Genomic DNA, 20,249 nt, shown 5'->3' on the forward strand with positions numbered 1-20,249 from the left:
AATTATTATAAGACTTTGTATTAAATAACCTACTTGATATTATAATTTATATTTAATGGTAATTGATTTTGGAAGATTTATTTAAAAAAGATTATCATATTACAAATTTAAAGGAGGGCTGAAAAGTAATTTTAAATAAAATATGCTATTTAAGTGAAATTGTTTCAAACTCTAAGGGTGGTCACAATTATTTTACAACAATTCTCCACCCACTTGAGCGGTTAACATACTGTTTACTATTATTTTTAAATTATTTTTTTAGTACAAATATTGTACACCATTGATTAAATCTAATGGTTCACAATTAATACATTATTGATGCTGTAAAATTTTTACAACATCATAGAGGAAACCTTATTTAAATTAATTCTATATTTCCAAAATTTTTTAAAAATAACAAAGAAGACTGAAGAACAATAGATACAATGCAAATTTAGAATCAGTGCTGAATTGATATTTTTGTTAATTTTCAAAAGTTACAATTGATAGGTATTGAATGAGAATATAAAACTAATTAAATCATAATTGTATATTGCTATACATGCAGATGTGATAAAAAATTAGGCAAAATTGAACACACATTAACTCAACATTAAATCTAAATGCATACAAGGCATAAGGTCCTCGCAGTTCATTTCTTCGATCTCCAAAATTCTTGAGTTTGACTTTTTCATTTGTGTAAACAGAAACGGCGGCTCAAAAAATGAGACAAATAATCCTTTTAGTAAACAAAAGTCAAATTAATATTTTACATAATTACATTTAAAAAAAAAAAAGAAAAGAATGAACAAGGACAAAAACGAGAAATGAATAGTCCAAGGCACGATTCTCGCAATTACATAAAATTATAAATTAACATGAACGGTCAACAATTTGAAAATGTGAAATTAAAATATTGAATTTGAAAGAGTTAACAACAATAATAGTAATGTGATTCCAACCAAAGACAGCCTATAACACTCTTTCTTTTGGTCAACGGCATTTAGCCTTCTAGAAGAAGAATAAAAAAAAATTAAGTGCAAAATTAACGAAAATTTTGAGTAAAAAAAGGTTACTTACTAATAAATAAATAAATAAATGATGTGACAATTAAAGTTTAAGAAATTTTTTTCAAAATAATATATTCAAATTACCTTCGGGATTGGGCAAAGTATGAATTGGTTCTTTTAACCCCTACCTTTCGGGGCGGTTCTATTCATACTCTGCAATTGACCCATTAGATTTTTTTTTCCCTTTAAATTTGTGTACATGTATAATATTTATTTTTATTAAGTTGCTTGTATGAATCCATTTTTCTAGTTTTCTTCGGCCTACTTTCTAACAATATAACCGAAATGATTAGATAAAAGAAAGTTTACACGGCCAAGGCCCCAGCAGCAAAGGAAAACAAATCATGAACTCCACTTTGGCAAACCAGAAAAGGAAGAAAAATGGCACAAAAAATTGTGAACAAATTAAAATAGTGGAAAATATGAGGGGATATTGTGTCAACTATGTTTCCTTTTACGTATTGATTAGAATTAAATATATTTTTGTTACATCCACTAATGAAAAACAGCATATTCCGTGGTACCTAAGAATAAAAACAATTTCAGATTGTGTCCATAAAAGTATAATAATAATTTTTAAAACCTATACAAAACGACTCGTTTATTAACAGTATTATAAAGTGTTTAAGTCCCTTCGTATCCCATATATAAAAAAGCTTTTATTTTAAATATTTTTATTTGAAGGTAGATATGAACTCTTGCGCATCCAAAGGCTCCTTCTCTCAGAAAAATCTTCTCATTTTCCCTCGTCACCTTTTTCTCTTTGCTCTCTATCTCTCTCATATTTTCCTGCACCTTCATGCAAAACACTGAACCCTATTAAGGCATTAAATGGCTTCATCATCACTACCATCGATCTCATTGCCTGTAAATGTATTTGAACTCAATAATATTCTTTCACTTGTCCTAACGTTAACAATAACATCAATATTATTAGCCAATGGAGCTATGGCTATGGCTATTCCAACTACACTTGACGGACCCTTCAAGCCTGTTACTATCCCACTTGATGAGAGTTTCAGAGGAAACGCCATTGACTTGCCTGATACAGACCCTAGAGTTCAAAGAACAGTTGAAGGTTTTGAGCCTGAGCAAATCTCTGTCTCTCTTTCTTCAACCCATGACTCTGTTTGGATTTCTTGGATCACAGGTATATATCTATTCTTTTTTCCTAATTTTTTGACTTGTTTTAGTTCCACCTCGTTGTTTTAATAAGGAATTTGGATTCAGTGCTGATGTTTTAATAATTTCCTATCCCTCATACATTTATAATTAGTTTGAAAAGAGATTTAATTTTTTAAATATTCTAATCTAAGCCTGAATCCTTATCCTTCAATGAGATAGTGTTTTAGAAAGTTTGAGGGCAGACGAAGCTGAAAATAAGCTTGACTTTGTTATTATTTTTTTGTTTTTTAAAATAAGCTTGACTTCGTTATTATCTTTTTATTTGTTCTTTTGCTTGTGGATAACATATAAGATTGGAGTTTTCTGTTCTTGGAAGCAAAACAATGAAACTTTTGCTTTCAAAGTCGGAAAGCAAATTGTTTAGGCATGACGCATGAGTGGACCATGGCAGAGAGTCGGAGACTCTTTTATTTTGTTTTTGAAATTTGAGGTCAAAATTAAGCGACTTGCAGCCCTCAGATATTCCTTTTCATTGCTCATTATCGTTGTTCTAGATTAAGATAAGATTATCTACTTTATATATATATATATATATATATATTATTTTTTGTTTATGCGAATACATTATTAAATCATATTATTTAATAATTCATCTGAATTTATTCTACTAAACCTTACGATTTATTAATGTTTCCTCAAAAAAAAAAATTGAGGACACACTCTCTCTCTCTATATATGCATATATTAAATTAAGGTGGTTTTACTATTCATGTAGTTAGGAAAAGCATGACACTGGAAAAAAGAAAGACAAATGAATTGAAATTTGCTTGCTTGTGAACCTAGTTGCAGCCTTCTGATGTATATATAGATAAGAAAAATGTTCATCAAAATACATAATTAATAAGCTTGCATCTGCATAATGCTGAAATTGAGAGGTTAACTCAAATCAAATTTGATATTTTGTCATTGTTATTCAAATTTTGATGTATATTGTTTGGATTAATGAATTTGCAGGGGAATTCCAAATTGGTAACAACTTAAAACCATTAGATCCCAAAAGTGTAGCAAGTGTTGTTCGATATGGAACACTAAGATCCCAATTGAATCGTAGAGCAACAGGCCATTCACTAGTTTACAATCAACTTTATCCTTTTTTAGGCCTCCAAAACTACACCTCTGGAATCATACACCATGTTCGTCTCACAGGTATATATAATCTGATTCTTAACAAAATTCTGTTCCCGATTGATATGCAATTATAGAGAGCATCAAATTGTTCTCTATCAGAATCCTTTACTAGTTATGTTCTTTGGCAGGTTTGAAACCTGACACTCTATACCATTATCAATGTGGAGATCCTTCTATACCGGCAATGAGCGGTGCCTACTGTTTTAGGACAATGCCGGATTCCAGTAGCACAAGTTACCCCAGCAGAATTGCAATTGTTGGAGATGTAGGCCTCACCTATAATACAACCTCAACAGTCAGTCACATGATTAGCAACCGTCCTGATCTTATTTTATTGGTTGGTGATGTAACTTATGCCAACTTGTATCTAACTAATGGAACTGGATCCGATTGCTACGCTTGCTCGTTTGCAAATTCTCCCATTCACGAAACCTATCAGCCTCGTTGGGATTATTGGGGAAGGTAGAACTTCAAGTTTTTCAAATGTATATCATATTTTGATCAAATATGGAGGCATAGTTTAGCTCACGGTATCAATCCTGGAAACATTTGCTTAATTGCTAACAGGTACATGCAGCCTGTATTGTCTAAAGTTCCAATAATGGTGGTAGAAGGAAACCATGAGTACGAAGAGCAGGCTGAAAATCGGACTTTTATTGCTTACACTTCTCGATTTGCATTCCCATCCAAAGAGAGTGGATCATTGTCGAAATTCTATTATTCTTTCAATGCAGGTGGGATACATTTTATAATGCTTGGTGCTTATGTTTCCTTTGACAAATCAGGTGAAAATCAAAATTTCCTTCTTGTTGTGTATATGATGTTACTCCAGCTAAGCCCGATCATAAATTACGTAGGTTAGATTTTGACATTTCTATATATATAATAGGGGATCAATACAAATGGTTGGAAGAAGACTTGGCCAATGTTGATAGAGAAGTGACTCCATGGTTGGTGGCGACATGGCATGCTCCTTGGTACAGCACCTATAAGGCACATTACAGAGAAGCGGAATGTATGAGAGTAGCAATGGAAGACTTGCTATACAAGTATGGTGTTGACGTAGTGTTTAATGGACATGTAAGTGAAAGTTAAACCTCATCCTGTTGCAATGCCTTGTAACTAAAGTTATCCATTTAATTAAAGGGGTTTTGCCTTGGGGGAAAAATTAGCAGGTTCATGCGTATGAGAGGTCAAACAGAGTATATAACTACACATTGGATCCCTGTGGTCCGGTACATATCACTGTTGGTGATGGTGGTAATAGAGAAAAAATGGCAGTACCACATGCTGATGAACCCGGAAACTGTCCAGAACCATCAACCACGCCGGATAAAATTTTGGGTGGTGGCAAATTCTGTGGTTTTAATTTCACATCAGGGCCAGCAGCTGGCAAGTTCTGCTGGGACCGGCAACCTGATTATAGTGCTTTTAGGGAAAGCAGTTTTGGCCATGGCATCCTAGAGGTCTCTTTCTCAATTACTGTCTTAATATTGTGTACATGCAGGCAATTGAATACTGAAGGCAATATTTGCCTTGTAGGTGAAAAATAAGACTCATGCTTTGTGGACTTGGCATCGGAATCAGGATTTTTATGAAGCTGCCGGTGATCAGATTTATATAGTAAGGCAGCCTGATTTATGCCCAGTTCAACCAGAGGTAATGAAGCTTTAGATACATTAAATATGGCTTTGTCCACTAAGTTCACTTGAGTTTGTTAATGCATAATGTTTCTTATTTCACAAAGAAAGAAATGTAGTTGCATATAAAATGCTCTAAGATGTTGGTTGTGTCGAATTAATTGTATGTAGAATATTAGTTGTTTCTGTAAATAGTAATATTATTGGTTTAATTTGTTATTTTTGTAATCCTTGGTGAAACACAGACATATAGACTCAATAAACCAAAACCACAAAAGGCAAAGAGAAGATAGAGAAGCAAATAATGGTGGAACACCAAAGGGGCATCATTCACTACTTGACTCACAATGTTATGAAAAACATATGATCTATTTGTTGCGGCATGGTTAGAGCCCGACCAGCCAAAGACTCGATTGCTCTGTTTAATTTAATTTTAAATTTTAAATATTAAATTAAAATAATATATTAATTAAAAAATTTAGAAAAATAATATAAATAAATAGTGATGTCTCATGTTTAACATTAAAATTTCATGTATTGTTTCTTGTCTCAACTTTATTATTCTATCTAAACCGTTAGATTCATTTAAAATGAATCAAACGGTTAATTTTAAAGCACGGCATGGTACTGGCGACTTACGTCTCGACATTACAACACTAGCCTTATTTTATCATGCGTTTACTTGTCAAAGTGAGAGTGAATAGTGTAGATTCCTCTCACTCTAATATTTTCTGCACATTTAAGAAAGCGAATGGGAGTCCCACTCTATGGTTCTGGCTTATTTTTACAACAAGGAGCAGGATTCTGATTCCCATAGGGAAATGTGGGAGTTTGCTCTTTCTTTATTAAATATAATTATATTATATTTATTAAAATAAAATAATGTCACATTTATTTAAAAATAATAATATCATATTTAATTAAATAATAATATTATATTATTTAATAAATATTACATTTATTAAAAATAAAATTATTTAAACATAATATTATTATATTTATTTAATATTAACAATTAATAACAACAAATATTTTATTCTAAGAAAATATTAGTTTTGTACTATATTATTAATAATAATGTTTCATTGTGTTGCACTCATCAATAATTATTTATTTACATTATTAAAATAAAATTAATAAAAAATTGTGATTTACATTATTAAGAAATTAATAATTGTTATCAATCTATATAATTAAAATTAACAACAAGATAAATAGTTTATTTTACAAATATATTTTTTTACTTTGTAATTAAAAAGTAAAATTCTTTAAATATGGGTAAAACTATAATTTAAGATAATTTACTTTCAATTTAAGACAAAATTAAACACATAAATAGGATTTTGATTCTTATTCCATATTCTCATTTCAGTATAAGTAAACAATTTACTCTCAACCCACTCCAGACTCTCAATCCTAGAATTCTAACACCTCATAATTTCCACTTTAATCCGAAAAAGTAAACATTACCTTGGAGACAAAGAATCCCTCATTCGACACATATGTATAATTCATAAATTATAGATTAAAAAAAAATTCAAATGGAGCCAAACTAAATTATGTTATTCACATGACTGCATTGACAAGACTGTGATGGCAAAGTAGTAAAAGAAAAGTTGACAGCAAAGTAGGGGTAGCAAATTGAATAAATGAATCCAATTGTAAACGATCAGGTCAAATTTCAATAAATTTAAATTCGATTCATTTAATGAATGAATCCTAATTGTAGGATTCAAATTTGATTCATTTAGTAAACAATATTCATTTATTGCACAAATTAAATTCATTTACAATTCCATTAGTTCGTTTTTGTAAAATTATTTATTTTTTGCTTTTATTATAACTTATAATTACGAAACTATCTTGCAAATTTTTAAATTTATGCATAAAAATTTAATTGAATCAAACAAATAATAAATGAATAGACTAATATTCAACTCATTTATGAACTGTTTATTAAACATACCCTAAATGAATAAATAAATCAGTGGCCTAAACTCGTAATCAATTCATTTATTTAGCGAATCAAAATTAAACGAATCAATTTTTTTAAAGCTAAACCTGTTCATTTGACCCCAATGGAATCGAATAAAAAAATCTTGACACGAACTACCATCTCTACAGTAAACAAGATTTTATTAACTAACATAAAGTGGTTTTGGATAGTACATGGTGGAATTTTAGTAGACTTTTAAAATAATTGTGGAGTATTAATTTATTTTAAAATGATCACTTTTTAATTGAGTGGTGGGAACTTCTTCACTTTACCTCAAATTCAAGTTTCAATTTTGATCATGTATTGAAATAATTAGATGATAAGTATACAAGTCTTTGAGATACATACTATTTGTATAAAAAAATTTAATGAGTGGCACATAAGATGTCGCGTTAGTTGAAATATAAATTTTTTAACCCAATTATGAATAAGCCTTATTCATTCATTACTCTCTTCCCTGAAAAAAAAAATAATTTCAAAAACTTTATTGTTCGTGGAGGTTTGAAAACCATAATGTTTCAAATAGATGTCACCAAGTCTAGCTCTCTTTTTATGAGGCTATATTTGATGATATATCCACAAATAGATCATTTTTTTATTAGTGAAATTGATTAATTTGAAGTTTAAATTGATAGAGAATGGTCAATAATATTTAATATTTATGTAAGTTTTTTGTAAAACCCCAGCTCGAACTTCGAGGGCAAATCTAACGACAACTCACATATGAATTTAAATAACTCTTTACAACCGATAATAATTCAAGTCTGGAATACAAAAGCCAGCGGAATAATTTAAGAATTTAGCCAAACCATCTACCATCCTTAATTCAAGTCCACTTTCTCACTCATCACGAATCAATCATAACTTCTGGAAACTAAATCACAATAAACTATAATGAGTACAAAACTCAGTATGCAAATTAGTTTTTCTTATACCAAAATATATACATACTTATTTATAATGCAAATGGATGATATGCCATGATCTTTTCAAAATACTTGAAACAAATTCATAAAAATCTCTTTATGTCGCTTTTAAACTTTCACATTTTCTTTCAATAAAATACATATTCTGCAATGTGGCACTATGCACTGTGCGTGGCAATTTGTAGCGCTCCGTCCCTCAAGAGGAGGCCCCGCACAGTCTCAAGAGATGACCTCCACACAACTTCAAGAGGTGGCCCCCAATGCAAAATACGATAAAGCAGAAATTCTATTTGTTAAAATGCACTTTCTCATTCATAGAAAACTTAATGTATTTTCATGCTTATGCCAATGAAATTTCACACATACATATACCCATGTACGTAATCACACTCAACACATAATAACACATCACATAAACAAATGGGCAAAGACATATAAATCCATATCCGTACATATCAAAAATTGGTTTTTCAGACAAATCAAACACATATATTGTTTATTGTGATTCATTTAAAAGTCTAGTTTACTTATCTCTTGGCATCATCATGTAACAAATGCATACTGATATCACCGACCTAAAATCATCAATAAAATCCTCATAAGATAAAATCAAGTCTCAATCATAAACTCTAATGTCTTCAAATATCTCATTTTGAACAACTCCTAAACTCAACCTTAAATGTCCTCAATATTTGGCCCTCAAAACAGAACTGTCCAAGTTCTCTAATTTTTAATAAATTATTCCCTTATTGGAACAATCTTAAATTTTACATATCCATATGCTGACATATTGAAAATTCATTGATAACAATTTCATAACTTAATTCCTTAAAAAACTATTGAAAATAATTTACGTTTCATACATCCTCACATAGTTTCAAGAGGTGGCCGCCGTACAATTTAGGCTTGCAAAATATTCAATTATTTATGATTGCATGGATGTCTGAAACGTAAATTATTTTCAATAGTTTTTGAAGGAATTTAGTTATGAAAATTTTATCAATGAATTTTCAATATGTTATCATATGGTCTATAAAATTTAGTTATTAAAAATCAGAGAACATGGACAGTTTTGTTTTGAGGGCCGAATATTGAGGACATTTGAGGTTGAGTTTATGAGCTGTATAAAATGAGATATTTGAGGACACTAGAGTTTATGATTGAGACTTGATTTTATCTTATGAGGATTTTATTGATGATTTTAGGTTGGTGATATCAGTACGCATTTGTTACATGATGATGCCAAGAGGTAAGTAAACTAGACTTTTAAATGAATCACAATAAACAATATATATGTTTGATTTGTTTGAAAGCCTATTTTTGATATGTACGAATATGGATTTATATGTCTCTGCCCATGTGTTTATGTGATGTATTGTTATATTTTGAGCGCGATTATGTACATAGGCATATGTATGTGTGAAATTTCATTGGCATAAGCACGAAAATGCATTGAATTTTCTATGAGTGAGAAAATGGATTTTAACAAATGGAATTTGTGATTTATGATAATTTGCATTTGGGGCCACCTCTTGAGGGCCGGAGTGTCGTAAAGTGGCACACATGGTGCAAAGTGCCACATTGTAGAATATGTATTTTATTGAAAGAAAAAGTTTGAAAGCAACATAAAGAGATTTTTATAAATTTGTTTCAAGTATTTTAAAAAGATCATGGCATATAATCCATTTTCATTATACATAAGTATGTATGTATTTTGGTATAAGAAAAACTAGTTTGCTTACTGAGTTTTGTACTCATTATAGTTTATGGTAATTTATTTTCCAGAAGTCAGGATTGATTCGTGATGAGTGAGAAGATGAACTTGAATTAAGGATGGTAGATGGTTTGGCTAAATTCTTAAATTATTCTGTTGGCTTTTGTATTTGAGGCTTGAATTGTTATTGGTTGTAAATGGTTATTTAAATTTATATGTGAGTTGTGGTCAGATTTGCCCTTGGAGTCTGGGTTGGGGTGTTATCATCCACAGAGCAAATCATCTATAGCTCAAATACATATTCTAAAAAAGTAATCCTTTTACAATTCACAAAAATTCAAGCCTCAAAATACAAATATATTACACAAACTGCAGCGGAAGAATTTAAAATTCATGCCAAACCATCTATCCTCCTCGATTCATGTCCTTCTCGTCACTCATCATGAATCAATCCTGATTTATCGGAACTGAATCACAATAAACTATAATGAGTATGAAACTCAGTAAGTAAATCAGTTTTTCATATATCAAAATACATACATTCATATATATAATGCAAATGGATGACGTGCCATGGTAGTTGAAAACATTGTAAAATAAATCATTGAAATCTCATTCTGTCATTTTCAAACTTTAACATTTTCTTTCAATAAAATACATATTTTGCAATGTGGCACTTTGCGGCATGCGTGGTACTTTGCGGCACGTCAGTCCTCGAGAGGTGGCCCCCGTACAATCTCAAGAGGTGGCCCCCAATGCAAAATCTCATAAAGCAGAAATTTCATTTGCTAAAATCCACTTTCTCATTTATGGAAAACTCAATGCATTTTCGTGCTTATGCTAATGAAATTTCATACATACATATACTCACGTACATAATCATGCCCAACACATAACAACACATCACATAAACGCATGGGCCTAGATATATAAATCCATAATCGTATATATAAAAAATAAGCTTTTCACACAAGTCAAATATATATATTGTTTATTGTGATTCATTTAAAAGTCTAGTTTACTTATCTCTTGGCATCATCATTTAACAAATGCGTACTGATATCACCGACCTAAAATCATTAATAAAATCCTCATAAGATAAAATCAAGTCTCAATCATAAACTTTAATGTCTTCAAATATCTTATTTTAAACAGCTCCTAAACTCAACCTCAAATGTCCTCAATATTCGGCCCTTAAAACAGAATTGCCAATGTTCTCCGATTTTTAATAAATTATTTCCTTTTTGAAAAAATCTCAAATTTTACAGACCATATGCTGACATATCAAAAATTAATTGATAAAAATTTCATAACTTAATTCCTTCAAAAACTATTGAAAATAATTTACGTTTCAAACACCATCAATACTGTCAAACAGTTTTCTGTTTTGAACATACTTGCTTTGAAAATACAAAAAAATTTATTGTTTTATTATAAAATCATGAAAATTTACAGAATCACAGTAGACATATATAAAAATCACTGATCCAAATTTCATAATTTTTGAAGAATTCTAACTAAGGTAAAAATAATTTCGTAATGCATGTTATTCACTGAAATTAGAAATTCTAGGTTTTCAGACTTAAGTTTGAAACATTGTAATTAATTGAAATCGTATCCGATTAACTTGAAACAAGTTTCAAAACATTCTAGAAGATGTCTAGTTTAATAGATCCAAAAATCAAAATCAAAATCAATTTGTACAAATTACTATAATTTTCGTAATAATGCACTGTCAGCATATTTCCTGTAAAATTTTAGGTTTCTACTTCTATTGAAAATATCTAATCATGATTCTGCATAACGAATTAATAAAGACAACCAAAATTAAAACTTACCTCCAAAACTTCTCCCAACAATATCCAATTCAAACATCACAACTTGATCCCATGTGATTCCTATGGCATAACTAAGAACAAGAAAATTTTCTTCTTTTTTTTCTTTTCTTTTCTCTCCATCTCTCTCTCTCTTTTCTTTTCTTTTGTCGTTTTTTTTCCTCAACCGATCTCTCTTTCCCTCTCTCTCTTATAATAAGAAAGAAATATTATTTTATTTATAATAGGGTAAAAAAATCATTAAAAAATAAAAATACTTAAATACCCTTAGGAGAATTGAAGTATTACATGTTTTAACGAAAGTTTGTAGATGAGCCTGAAAATGAATACAAGAATTGAAAGAATTTACACGGGCATAGAAAAAATCTAGCTTAAAGCCTCGACTCAATGCCATATTAGGGAAACCATTTAACCTAAAAAGCTAAGCCAGCGGCCTAGCGGGGAAGCACACGACTATATTTAGTATTGCTTTTCTTTTCTTTTCTTTTTTCTTTTAATGGAAAACTTAACTACGGTTAGTCGTTACCATGACTATTATTGTAACAACCTTAACGCATAACATTACTGCTAAGTGCTAAATGGTGACGCAGGGAATCTTGTAAAGACTAGTGGCAGCCAGCCAGCCAGCCACCAGTTCATCTAACTGCTGTGGGTATGGGCGCTTCCAAGTTCAAAACTTTTAAACTGATAATTTTAGATTTTCACTGTAATCACGTGAAAACGTTCTTTTACTTGTTTTGTTACTACATTTATGGTGATTGGTTGGGTTGAGCCCCACAAATGACAAATGGGTTTAGTCTCAGTCTCAGACTCAGTGTCTGTCTCAGAGCTTTTTGTACTAATTCCATTATGTCTTTCATTTTTACTGAGTTTGATGTTGAGGTGTGTTGATGGCGATGGAATTGGAATTCCTACAACACTTGAAGGGCCATTCAAGCCAGTGACAGCCCCACTTGACAAGAATTTGAGACTAAATGTGAGTGACTTGCCTTATGTACTTCAAAACAATGCTCAAGGTGAAGGGTTTCAGCCTGAACAAATCTTTGTCTCTCTCTCTGCTAGATATGACTCCGTTTGGATTTCTTGGATCACAGGTCTCATTTTTCCTTCATTTTTTTATTTACTTTTCTTAATTAAGCTGAATTTCACTTTGTATGTGGTTCTTTTTAAGCAAAAAGCAGTTAATCTGACAAAAAAAAAAAAATTACCCTTTTGCTATATGAATGTATGCAAGTATTATATTGTTTTTTTGTTGCTGGAAATGGTGAATAATTGGTGAAGTTTTGGTCGCTATAACAGTGTTAATCAGGACAACTTGCATTGTAGATTGAAGTTAATCTTTGTTCTGTTTTGATGTTATTTTCTCTAAACTGGTAATTTGATGATTATGTGGATTCAATTTATAGGCGAGTTCCAAATTGGTGACAATATTAGTCCATTGGATCCTGAACTGGTTCAAAGCATTGTTTACTTCAGAGTGTTTAGATCGTCATTGACTTACCAGGCGGAGGGTTACTCCCTTGTTTACAACCAACTTTATCCACCTGATGGCCTCCAGAACTACACTTCTGGTATTATACATCATGTTCTTATTACAGGTATAATCTAGTCTCAACTCATATGTTTCAATTAAAACAACAAGATTTTAATATATGTTTCTTATTTAATTTCACATTACAATAATATTTTGCTGCAGGATTGCAACCAAACACGCTATATGAATATGAATGTGGAGATCCTTCCATAGCGGCAATGAGTAGCAGTCATTATTTCAGGACTATGCCAGTCTCAGGACCCAGTGACTATCCCAACAGAATAGCAGTGGTGGGAGACCTGGGCCTTACCTACAATACGACTACAACAGTTGCTCACTTGATGAGCAACCATCCTGATCTTCTTCTGTTGATTGGAGATCTAAGTTATGCAGATTTGTATTTAACAAATGGAACTAAGTCCAGTTGCTACTTGTGCCAGTCAATTGAATCTCCTATCCAGGAAACGTACCAGCCTCGATGGGATTATTGGGGAAGGTCAGATTACATAACTTTTAAAATGTTTAAAATTTTCTTTTTAACTTTTTCATTCTACCTAGGGCTGTGATGTTAGAGCAAGATATAAACTGAAATGTTTTGTCAAAGAGGAAAAATAACCAGTTTGGGCCATTTAAATGGAGAGCTAGCAACATTTGCTTGATGAAAAAAAATTGAATTTTGATAATTTTTATTGTAGAATAGAGGTGCAAAGACATCTTTCTGGCTTAATTAGGGATGAAATGTATAAATTTCAACTTCAAACTTATTCAAAGCTACGGTGAGGTTTGGCATGTGAATCACAACCTTAAGTGACATGCTTTAAGGCATCGAAACCTATTTTGACAACAATCTGGTTTATTTTCTAACCTTTCTGAGTCAGAGTGGTTGCAGTAGTATAGAAAAAATTGAAACCAAATAATTTGGTGGTTGCAAACTGGTTTTTGCTACTTTTAATTTTGTTCTTTCAGTTCAGTTTAACCTCTTCATTTCCTTTGGGTCTTGCTAATGATTTTTTGAGTCAATCTTGGGAGCAATAAAGCTTATAAAGTTGTTGTGGGGTTAATATGATCAGGTATATGCAGCCTCTAGTTTCTAATGTTCCGACAATGGTGATAGAAGGGGAACATGAAATAGAACGGCAGGCTGAAAATCAGACGTTTGCTGCTTACAGTTCCCGTTTTGTATTTCCATCTGAAGAAAGTGGATCATCATCTTCACTCTACTATTCTTTTAATGCAGGAGGCATACATTTTGTGATGCTTAGTGCTTATATTGACTATGACAAATCATGTACATTCATCAAATCAACTTTCTTCCTTCTATTTGCCTCTCTCTTGACTATGTATTATCACAAGCGTCTGGCCTTTGGAACTGATTCTTTATGGCTAGTTCTGCTTAGCTACCTCTTAATGAGATTCTCTAGTTTTACTGTTACAGCGGATCAATACAAGTGGCTGGAAAGCGACCTGGGTGATGTTGACAGAGAAGTGACTCCTTGGTTGATAGCTGCCTGGCATCCTCCTTGGTACAGTACCTACTCAGCACACTATAGAGAAGTAGAGTGTATGAGAGTGGAGATGGAGGACTTACTGTATTACTATGGTGTTGACATAGTTTTCAATGGGCATGTAAGAGTACTTCTGAATTCTGTGTGCCTTACTATTGCCACATAAATGCTGTCTCCCAATCTTCCCCCTTTCTTAGCAATCCGGTTATGTTCTATTTTCTTTCTACAACTACATTAAATCGTTTTCAAATTTATGGACAGCCTCAGACTCTGACAAGCTAAAATGTCGAATATCTTATTTGATTAACAGGTTCATGCCTATGAGAGGTCAAATCGCGTTTACAACTATTCTTTGGATCCATGTGGCCCAGTTTACATACTGGTTGGTGATGGAGGAAATGTAGAAGGCCTGGATATAGTACATGCTGATGAACCTGGGAACTGTCCAGAGCCATCTACAACACCAGATATGGGTGGCTCCTGTGCATTTAACTTTACATCAGGCCCCGCATCTGGGAAGTTTTGCTGGGATCGGCAGCCTGATTATAGTGCATACAGGGAAAGCAGCTTTGGCCATGGAATTTTAGAGGTACTTATCTCTCTCTCTATTGCTCTAACCACATTTTGAATACTAAATTCTTTGAATCAGTATTTTTTCCTACTACTGCCTGAAATTGAACGTAAAGAATTTCAAAGTCAACTTCGTGAGAATGAATCCCTACAAATTTTTTATTTTCAACCGCCAGTAGGAGTCAGTAACACGTTCAACATAAAATTACATTCTGCCAAACTTTGAAAGCAAGTTTCAATAAATTCTTGATGTATTTGCAGCAAAAGTTGAAGTTGTTTTAGATTTAGTACATTTATTGAACACTGTGTTGCATTAAAGGCTGTGATGTATGTGTTTATATACACATTGGTTATCTAAGATGACAAACTAATAGGCGGTTTCTTATCCAGGTGAAGAACGAGACTCATGCATTATGGTCGTGGCACCGTAATCAGGAATTCTACGAGATTGCTGGTGATATTATTTACATAGTAAGGGAACCAAATAGGTGCCCTGTTCAACCAAAGTAATTGAGCTTTGGGGATTTGGCATACCACTGTTATAAAACGGAACTGTGAACCCCAAACACAGGCGAATTTGGCCAAATATAACATGATCGTCTAATTGGGAGAGCCAGATACTTTTTCAATTCTAATAGAGCTCAAAAGAGCCTTCAGACATGGGGGCATATAACTTTTTTGTTGAATCTTAGAAGCATTATGAAGCGTAAGATTTTTCAGTCATTTCTCAAAGCCATGAAAGGTGTTTTTCCTAATGCCAAATGCTTTTGCATTTATCATTTAATCATCACATTTGCTATTGATCTTGGTATTATTATGATTACATTTGTGACCATAGACTTTTTGACTAATCATCATATCTTGGAAAATCAATATTTCTTATTTATTCCACCAAACAGGAGTAGAATGTAGAAATTGGAAAATTGTCCGCTCTGATACAATGCTAATTGATCGTTTGATCCCAGAATTTAAGCTATTAAAATAAGAATCTAGCATTACCACTAAAATCAAGTATAGAAGAAAATTACAAGAATTGACTGGACCATTGAATTGAATAGATATTGCCTACATTGTTAATTCATATAGCAAAGATTAATTATCTAACCTTCACCAAGTTCATTTCCTCCAAAACGAATCAGCAGCCAATTTGAAGCTTGCTAACTGTCCTTTTCACAGCAAATATAAGAAAATTAATAAAACTAATCGAATGGTCATCAACAAACCTTGATGGTCCTAAACAAAAGCTTCAACTCTTAACAAAACTGTATAAGCCTCTTTTCTTCATACCAAGGTGTTGCAGGGCCACTCCAGCTTACAATTAATGCTAAATGTATAGAGATGTCAATGACAGAACTAGGCTGGAAGAGACATACGTAATGAGTTTCATGGCAATAAACTTTGATGAAGCTTTGGAGTCATCTGTGGTGGGCATTGGAGGGCCCATTCCGGGATTGGCTCCATTACCACCGTCATTATTCAGAGGAGCAGTGGTCGCTGGTGTTGTCGGGTTAGGGTTGGTCGTGGTAGTTGTTGTGGGTGTGGACGATTGAGTAGGTGTCCCTCCAGCAGTGCTGAAAATTTGCATAATTCAAATAGTTAATAGTGCTTTGAGATGAAATAAGCAAGTTCTTGAACAAAAAACATAGAGCAAAGTAGGGATGGCAATGGAGAGGGGAGGGGAGGGGACCGATCTCCCCGTATCCATCCCCAATATTTTGCGTATGTCCCCATCCCTTCCCCGTCCCCGTCAAAATTACTTGAGAGAATCTTCATCTCCTCCCCGAATAATAACAGGGGATCCCCGAATAACTAATACATTTTTTTTTCGATTTTGAGTTAATCATATTAAAATAAAAAATTCAAATAAAAGTAAAGTTCAAAATATATCTTACATTAATATTTATTACAAAAGTCACATACATTAAATTAGTAAGTAACGCAACATGCAAGGGATACAAACTTATTTTACAAACTATCATGAACAAATTAATAGTTTAATACAAAATTGTTACAAATAAAATCGAATTTAGATTCAAAATTAACTTTTTCAATGGTGGCATGGGCACTTTATAAATGTGGACTATTTCCTTTACAACACAATAGTTAAATCGGAGCAAATCAAAAGTAAATATTATATTAGATTAGATTAGATATTAAAATTGTGATTCGTTGTGGGCAATTATAACATCTAAAATTAAATAAAAAATAGATTTAAGTTTAAAATATTTAAAGAATATCAAAATTAAAAAAAATGTTTGGCTAATAGAATCTACTCGGTCTTTTTAATGTCATAAATAAAAATTTAGAACTTTAATTAGCTAATTAGGCCTAAAAGTTTAATAATATAAATATTTTGATATTTTTTATTTTTACCAATATTTATAATTTTATAATTTATTTACTAGTAATTTTAAAAAATTAAAATTAAAATTAAAATTAAAATGGGGAAATGGGTAGGGGATGGGGATTCCACCTCATCCCCGTCCCCTCCCCGAATAAGAAATTGGGTAAAAAAATTTTCCCGTCCCCTCCCCGAATAAGAAATTGGGTATGAAATTATCCCCATACCCTCCCCGAATGGGAAAAATCCCCGAGAGTACCCGTTCCCGTAGGGATTTTTGCCATTCCTAGAGCAAAGCCGGTTTAATACATTTAAGGATGGATAGACCTACATCGAAGAAATGTGTTTCGCTGCTAAATTACATGAAGAAAACAATGAATCATAAATAAGTCAATACATAAAAATGCCAAACATAATTTTGGCTCGGTTATACTTGGTAAAGTTCCCATATTAGGATCACCTAAATAACTTAAAAACACGGTCCCAAGTTAAAGCAGATTTTTAATAGTGCACACTTAATACATCTTTTAGTACTCTTCAGATGAACCACTTATTCTTTGAACAAGTACTATAATACAAACTTTGAAATAAAGTTAATTTACAAAGTGATTCTGTGATGAGTGTATTATATGAGTGCCAACATACAGATACAATAAAGAAAAAATAAAAATATAGCCTGCAAGATTATCTTGGGGAAAAGTTAAAGCCAAGCGATGTAGCAAAAGATGGAATGCTAGTGGCCAGTAGGCCCAACTTCAGAGATCTCTAGACTCTAAAGACTATGTGTGCCAAGTTCTCAGTTCTCACCAGCCTTAAAGTAACTTATATACAACCTATGCAACACGCAAGATAAAATTGGACATGGTCCATATAAAGTTTCATATGGTTCCTTAAAATTTAAGAGCAAATGGCTACAGTGTGGGAGGCAAAGTCCGACCATAAGGCACATGACATCTCACCTGCAACATGCAATCTTCAAGTAAACATTTCAGAAAGAGTACAAAGTTTTTGGCCAACTGGATTGGTGGGTTTTTAAATTATTTCCCAAAGAAGCGTCCGCAGTTTTAAGGATTTATCAACTTTTTTTTTCACCTGGAAATTTGCCCTGCCCCACAAACCAGACCATTTTCTTGAACTAGTTTGACCAAATGACAATGACAGCAGTCTATTTTGGCGGACCTAAAAGCTCCAACAGTAAAACTCCATGTGCATCAGTTACCAGGCCTCAAAAAAAAAAAAAAAAAAACAAACACTACATCATACAATTACACAAGGTACTTCCCAATGTCACTGCAACGGGTTATTTATCAGTGCTGTCCTTGCCGCCGGATATTTTGGACCAGGAGGACCATCCAACGGTGTAAACTTAAGCAACAGGTTTTATCTGAAATATGCCCGAGGCAGACAAGTGGTACAAGCAAAATGACGCACCCAAGGCCCAAAATTTTTTTTTAAAAAAAAGGACATTGTAATTTGAGCAATGGGATTTGGGACCACCACAACTTCGAATGAACGGTCATTGAAGAAATGGACACTTATCATGCATCCATTTCATCATTATCAAAGTCAGTGTATGTCCTCCAATTTTTCAATCAAGAACAGAATATAAGATGGTGGGAAAGAAAGATACCCAATAACTTAAAGATGAAGAAACATATATAAACAGACCCAAAAAGGAGGAAAATATCGAGTTGGTTAACTTTTTTAATCTTTACGAAACAAGGGAAAAACAGAACATACCTCAGAGAAGACGGATACATACAAGATCCATAACCTAAGAAACACACAACACAAAACACAAAAATAAGCAAAAACCCACTTTAAAAAGACAAAAAAAAGGTGATAAGAGATTAAGAAAACGCACTGGGATCAGTTTTTGCAATGGTGGCAGTGCCAGAGAAGTCACAGGAGCCAGGGGCCATGCCCTTTCTCTGAAAGTAACTGTTAAAAGCATACGAGGCATGAGCTTGGATGGTATTGGGGAGATAGCAGAGGCCATTGGGTTGTATAGGGGTGCAGTCAGCGCCAGTCCCGCATGCATAGTCCAGAGCCGTCTGCAAGGCCTGGTTGCTTGCATCGCTTCTTGCAACACACCAGGTGCTATTGCCAGTTCCTTCAACTGGGACATTTGCTGCCATGACATTCAGCATGATCATGTTCATGCATGAGAAAATTATTGTGAAGGATAGTAGTGTGAGATTTTGATGTGATGCCATGGAAGAGAAGAAGAGTTATAGTGAATTTCGCTTTGGCTTTTGCTTAGTAAAGGAAGAGAGAGAAGAGAGAATGAAAGAATATTGAGCCAGTGAGAGAGAGAGTGTGGAGTTTTCTTTTCTCTCTTTTTTTTTTCAGCTGTTTTTCTTTCTTATTTTTGCTTTTTGGTTTTGATTTGGATTTGCCAGTGGGAACGTATTGCTATTTGGGATTATTATATATTTATATGGAACAGTTTACAGTAAGGTCCTTGTTGTTTAACTATAATTCAAATAAAAATATAGTTTGCATGTTCAATCAGAAAAATCCTCCCTATCATTTTGGGCATAAGGCAAAAGTTTAGAGAGTGGTATTTGAAATACTATCTAAGTAACTCAAGAGGGGGGTGAATTAAGATTTTAAAACTTATGCAAAACAAACCACAAAACAATTTAATTTATTGTCTTAATAAGAACAAAAATAATAAATTTAATCAAGCACAATAATAAAAGAATAAGGGAAGAGAGATCAAACTCTTGATTTTTACGTGGTTCGGCTAATCGTGCATACGTCCACGCCTTCAAGCTCATCGGACTTGAGGATTCCACTAAGCAAACCTCCAAGGCTTCAATT

The 20,249-nt window shown here is 32.7% G+C and overlaps 3 protein-coding genes and 1 long non-coding RNA gene across 7 annotated transcripts; 2 read left to right on the forward strand and 2 right to left on the reverse strand.

Moving 5' to 3' along the window:
- The first annotated feature begins 1,686 nt into the window (after positions 1–1,686).
- On the forward strand, positions 1,687–5,656 carry LOC102616467 (purple acid phosphatase 15). Of its 3 annotated transcripts, none has more exons than XM_006492998.4 (8): positions 1,687–2,199; positions 3,189–3,380; positions 3,491–3,824; positions 3,930–4,096; positions 4,252–4,442; positions 4,535–4,828; positions 4,905–5,021; positions 5,248–5,656. In XM_006492998.4, the coding sequence occupies exons 1-8, from the start codon at positions 1,881–1,883 to the stop codon at positions 5,293–5,295; spliced, it is 1,662 nt and encodes a 553-aa protein (XP_006493061.2). In that variant the 5' UTR covers positions 1,687–1,880; the 3' UTR covers positions 5,296–5,656. The 3 variants fall into 3 exon arrangements, with proteins under 3 accessions (XP_006493061.2, XP_006493059.2, XP_006493060.2); XM_006492996.4 differs by having other exon boundaries at positions 1,690–2,199; positions 3,930–4,147; XM_006492997.4 differs by having other exon boundaries at positions 1,693–2,199; positions 3,930–4,147; positions 4,538–4,828.
- Positions 5,657–9,904: 4,248 nt separating this feature from the next.
- On the reverse strand, positions 9,905–11,735 carry LOC127899751 (uncharacterized). The gene is made up of 2 exons (XR_008051732.1): positions 11,477–11,735; positions 9,905–10,105 (listed from the first exon to the last, which is right to left on the reverse strand). It is a non-coding gene; the product is annotated as an uncharacterized LOC127899751 (long non-coding RNA).
- A 219-nt stretch (positions 11,736–11,954) lies between these two features.
- LOC102615984 (purple acid phosphatase 15-like) lies at positions 11,955–15,805 on the forward strand. 2 transcript variants are annotated; one of them, XM_006492994.4, is made up of 7 exons: positions 11,955–12,567; positions 12,880–13,071; positions 13,170–13,503; positions 14,078–14,295; positions 14,443–14,633; positions 14,823–15,101; positions 15,473–15,805. In XM_006492994.4, exons 1-7 carry the CDS (start codon positions 12,261–12,263, stop codon positions 15,590–15,592), a joined length of 1,641 nt encoding a protein of 546 aa, XP_006493057.2. In that variant the 5' UTR covers positions 11,955–12,260; the 3' UTR covers positions 15,593–15,805. The 2 variants fall into 2 exon arrangements, with proteins under 2 accessions (XP_006493057.2, XP_052289660.1); XM_052433700.1 differs by having other exon boundaries at positions 14,078–14,633.
- Positions 15,806–16,049: 244 nt separating this feature from the next.
- Positions 16,050–19,861, reverse strand: LOC102615684 (PLASMODESMATA CALLOSE-BINDING PROTEIN 3). Its single transcript, XM_006492993.4, has 3 exons — positions 19,288–19,861; positions 19,164–19,197; positions 16,050–16,653 (listed from the first exon to the last, which is right to left on the reverse strand). Exons 1-3 carry the CDS (start codon positions 19,637–19,639, stop codon positions 16,407–16,409), a joined length of 633 nt encoding a protein of 210 aa, XP_006493056.2. The 5' UTR covers positions 19,640–19,861; the 3' UTR covers positions 16,050–16,406.
- Between the last annotated feature and the right edge of the window lie 388 nt (positions 19,862–20,249).

The sequence above is a fragment of the Citrus sinensis genome, chromosome 9 (assembly GCF_022201045.2).
Source record: "Citrus sinensis cultivar Valencia sweet orange chromosome 9, DVS_A1.0, whole genome shotgun sequence".
In the NCBI taxonomy this organism is placed as follows: domain Eukaryota; kingdom Viridiplantae; phylum Streptophyta; class Magnoliopsida; order Sapindales; family Rutaceae; genus Citrus; species Citrus sinensis.

Coding starts and splice junctions, on each gene's coding strand:
- LOC102616467 (XM_006492996.4), top strand. CDS start 1,881: ATGGCTTCATCATCACTACCATCGATCTCATTGCCTGTAAATGTATTT. Junction 3,825..3,929: donor CGTTGGGATTATTGGGGAAG/GTAGAACTTCAA, acceptor AATTGCTAACAG/GTACATGCAGCCTGTATTGT. Junction 4,443..4,534: donor ACGTAGTGTTTAATGGACAT/GTAAGTGAAAGT, acceptor GGGAAAAATTAG/CAGGTTCATGCGTATGAGAG.
- LOC102615984 (XM_052433700.1), top strand. CDS start 12,261: ATGGGTTTAGTCTCAGTCTCAGACTCAGTGTCTGTCTCAGAGCTTTTT. Junction 12,568..12,879: donor TTGGATTTCTTGGATCACAG/GTCTCATTTTTC, acceptor TTCAATTTATAG/GCGAGTTCCAAATTGGTGAC. Junction 15,102..15,472: donor TTGGCCATGGAATTTTAGAG/GTACTTATCTCT, acceptor TTTCTTATCCAG/GTGAAGAACGAGACTCATGC.
- LOC102615684 (XM_006492993.4), bottom strand. CDS start 19,639: ATGGCATCACATCAAAATCTCACACTACTATCCTTCACAATAATTTTC. Junction 19,198..19,287: donor CATTGCAAAAACTGATCCCA/GTGCGTTTTCTT, acceptor TGTGTTTCTTAG/GTTATGGATCTTGTATGTAT. Junction 16,654..19,163: donor ATGTATCCGTCTTCTCTGAG/GTATGTTCTGTT, acceptor GCAAATTTTCAG/CACTGCTGGAGGGACACCTA.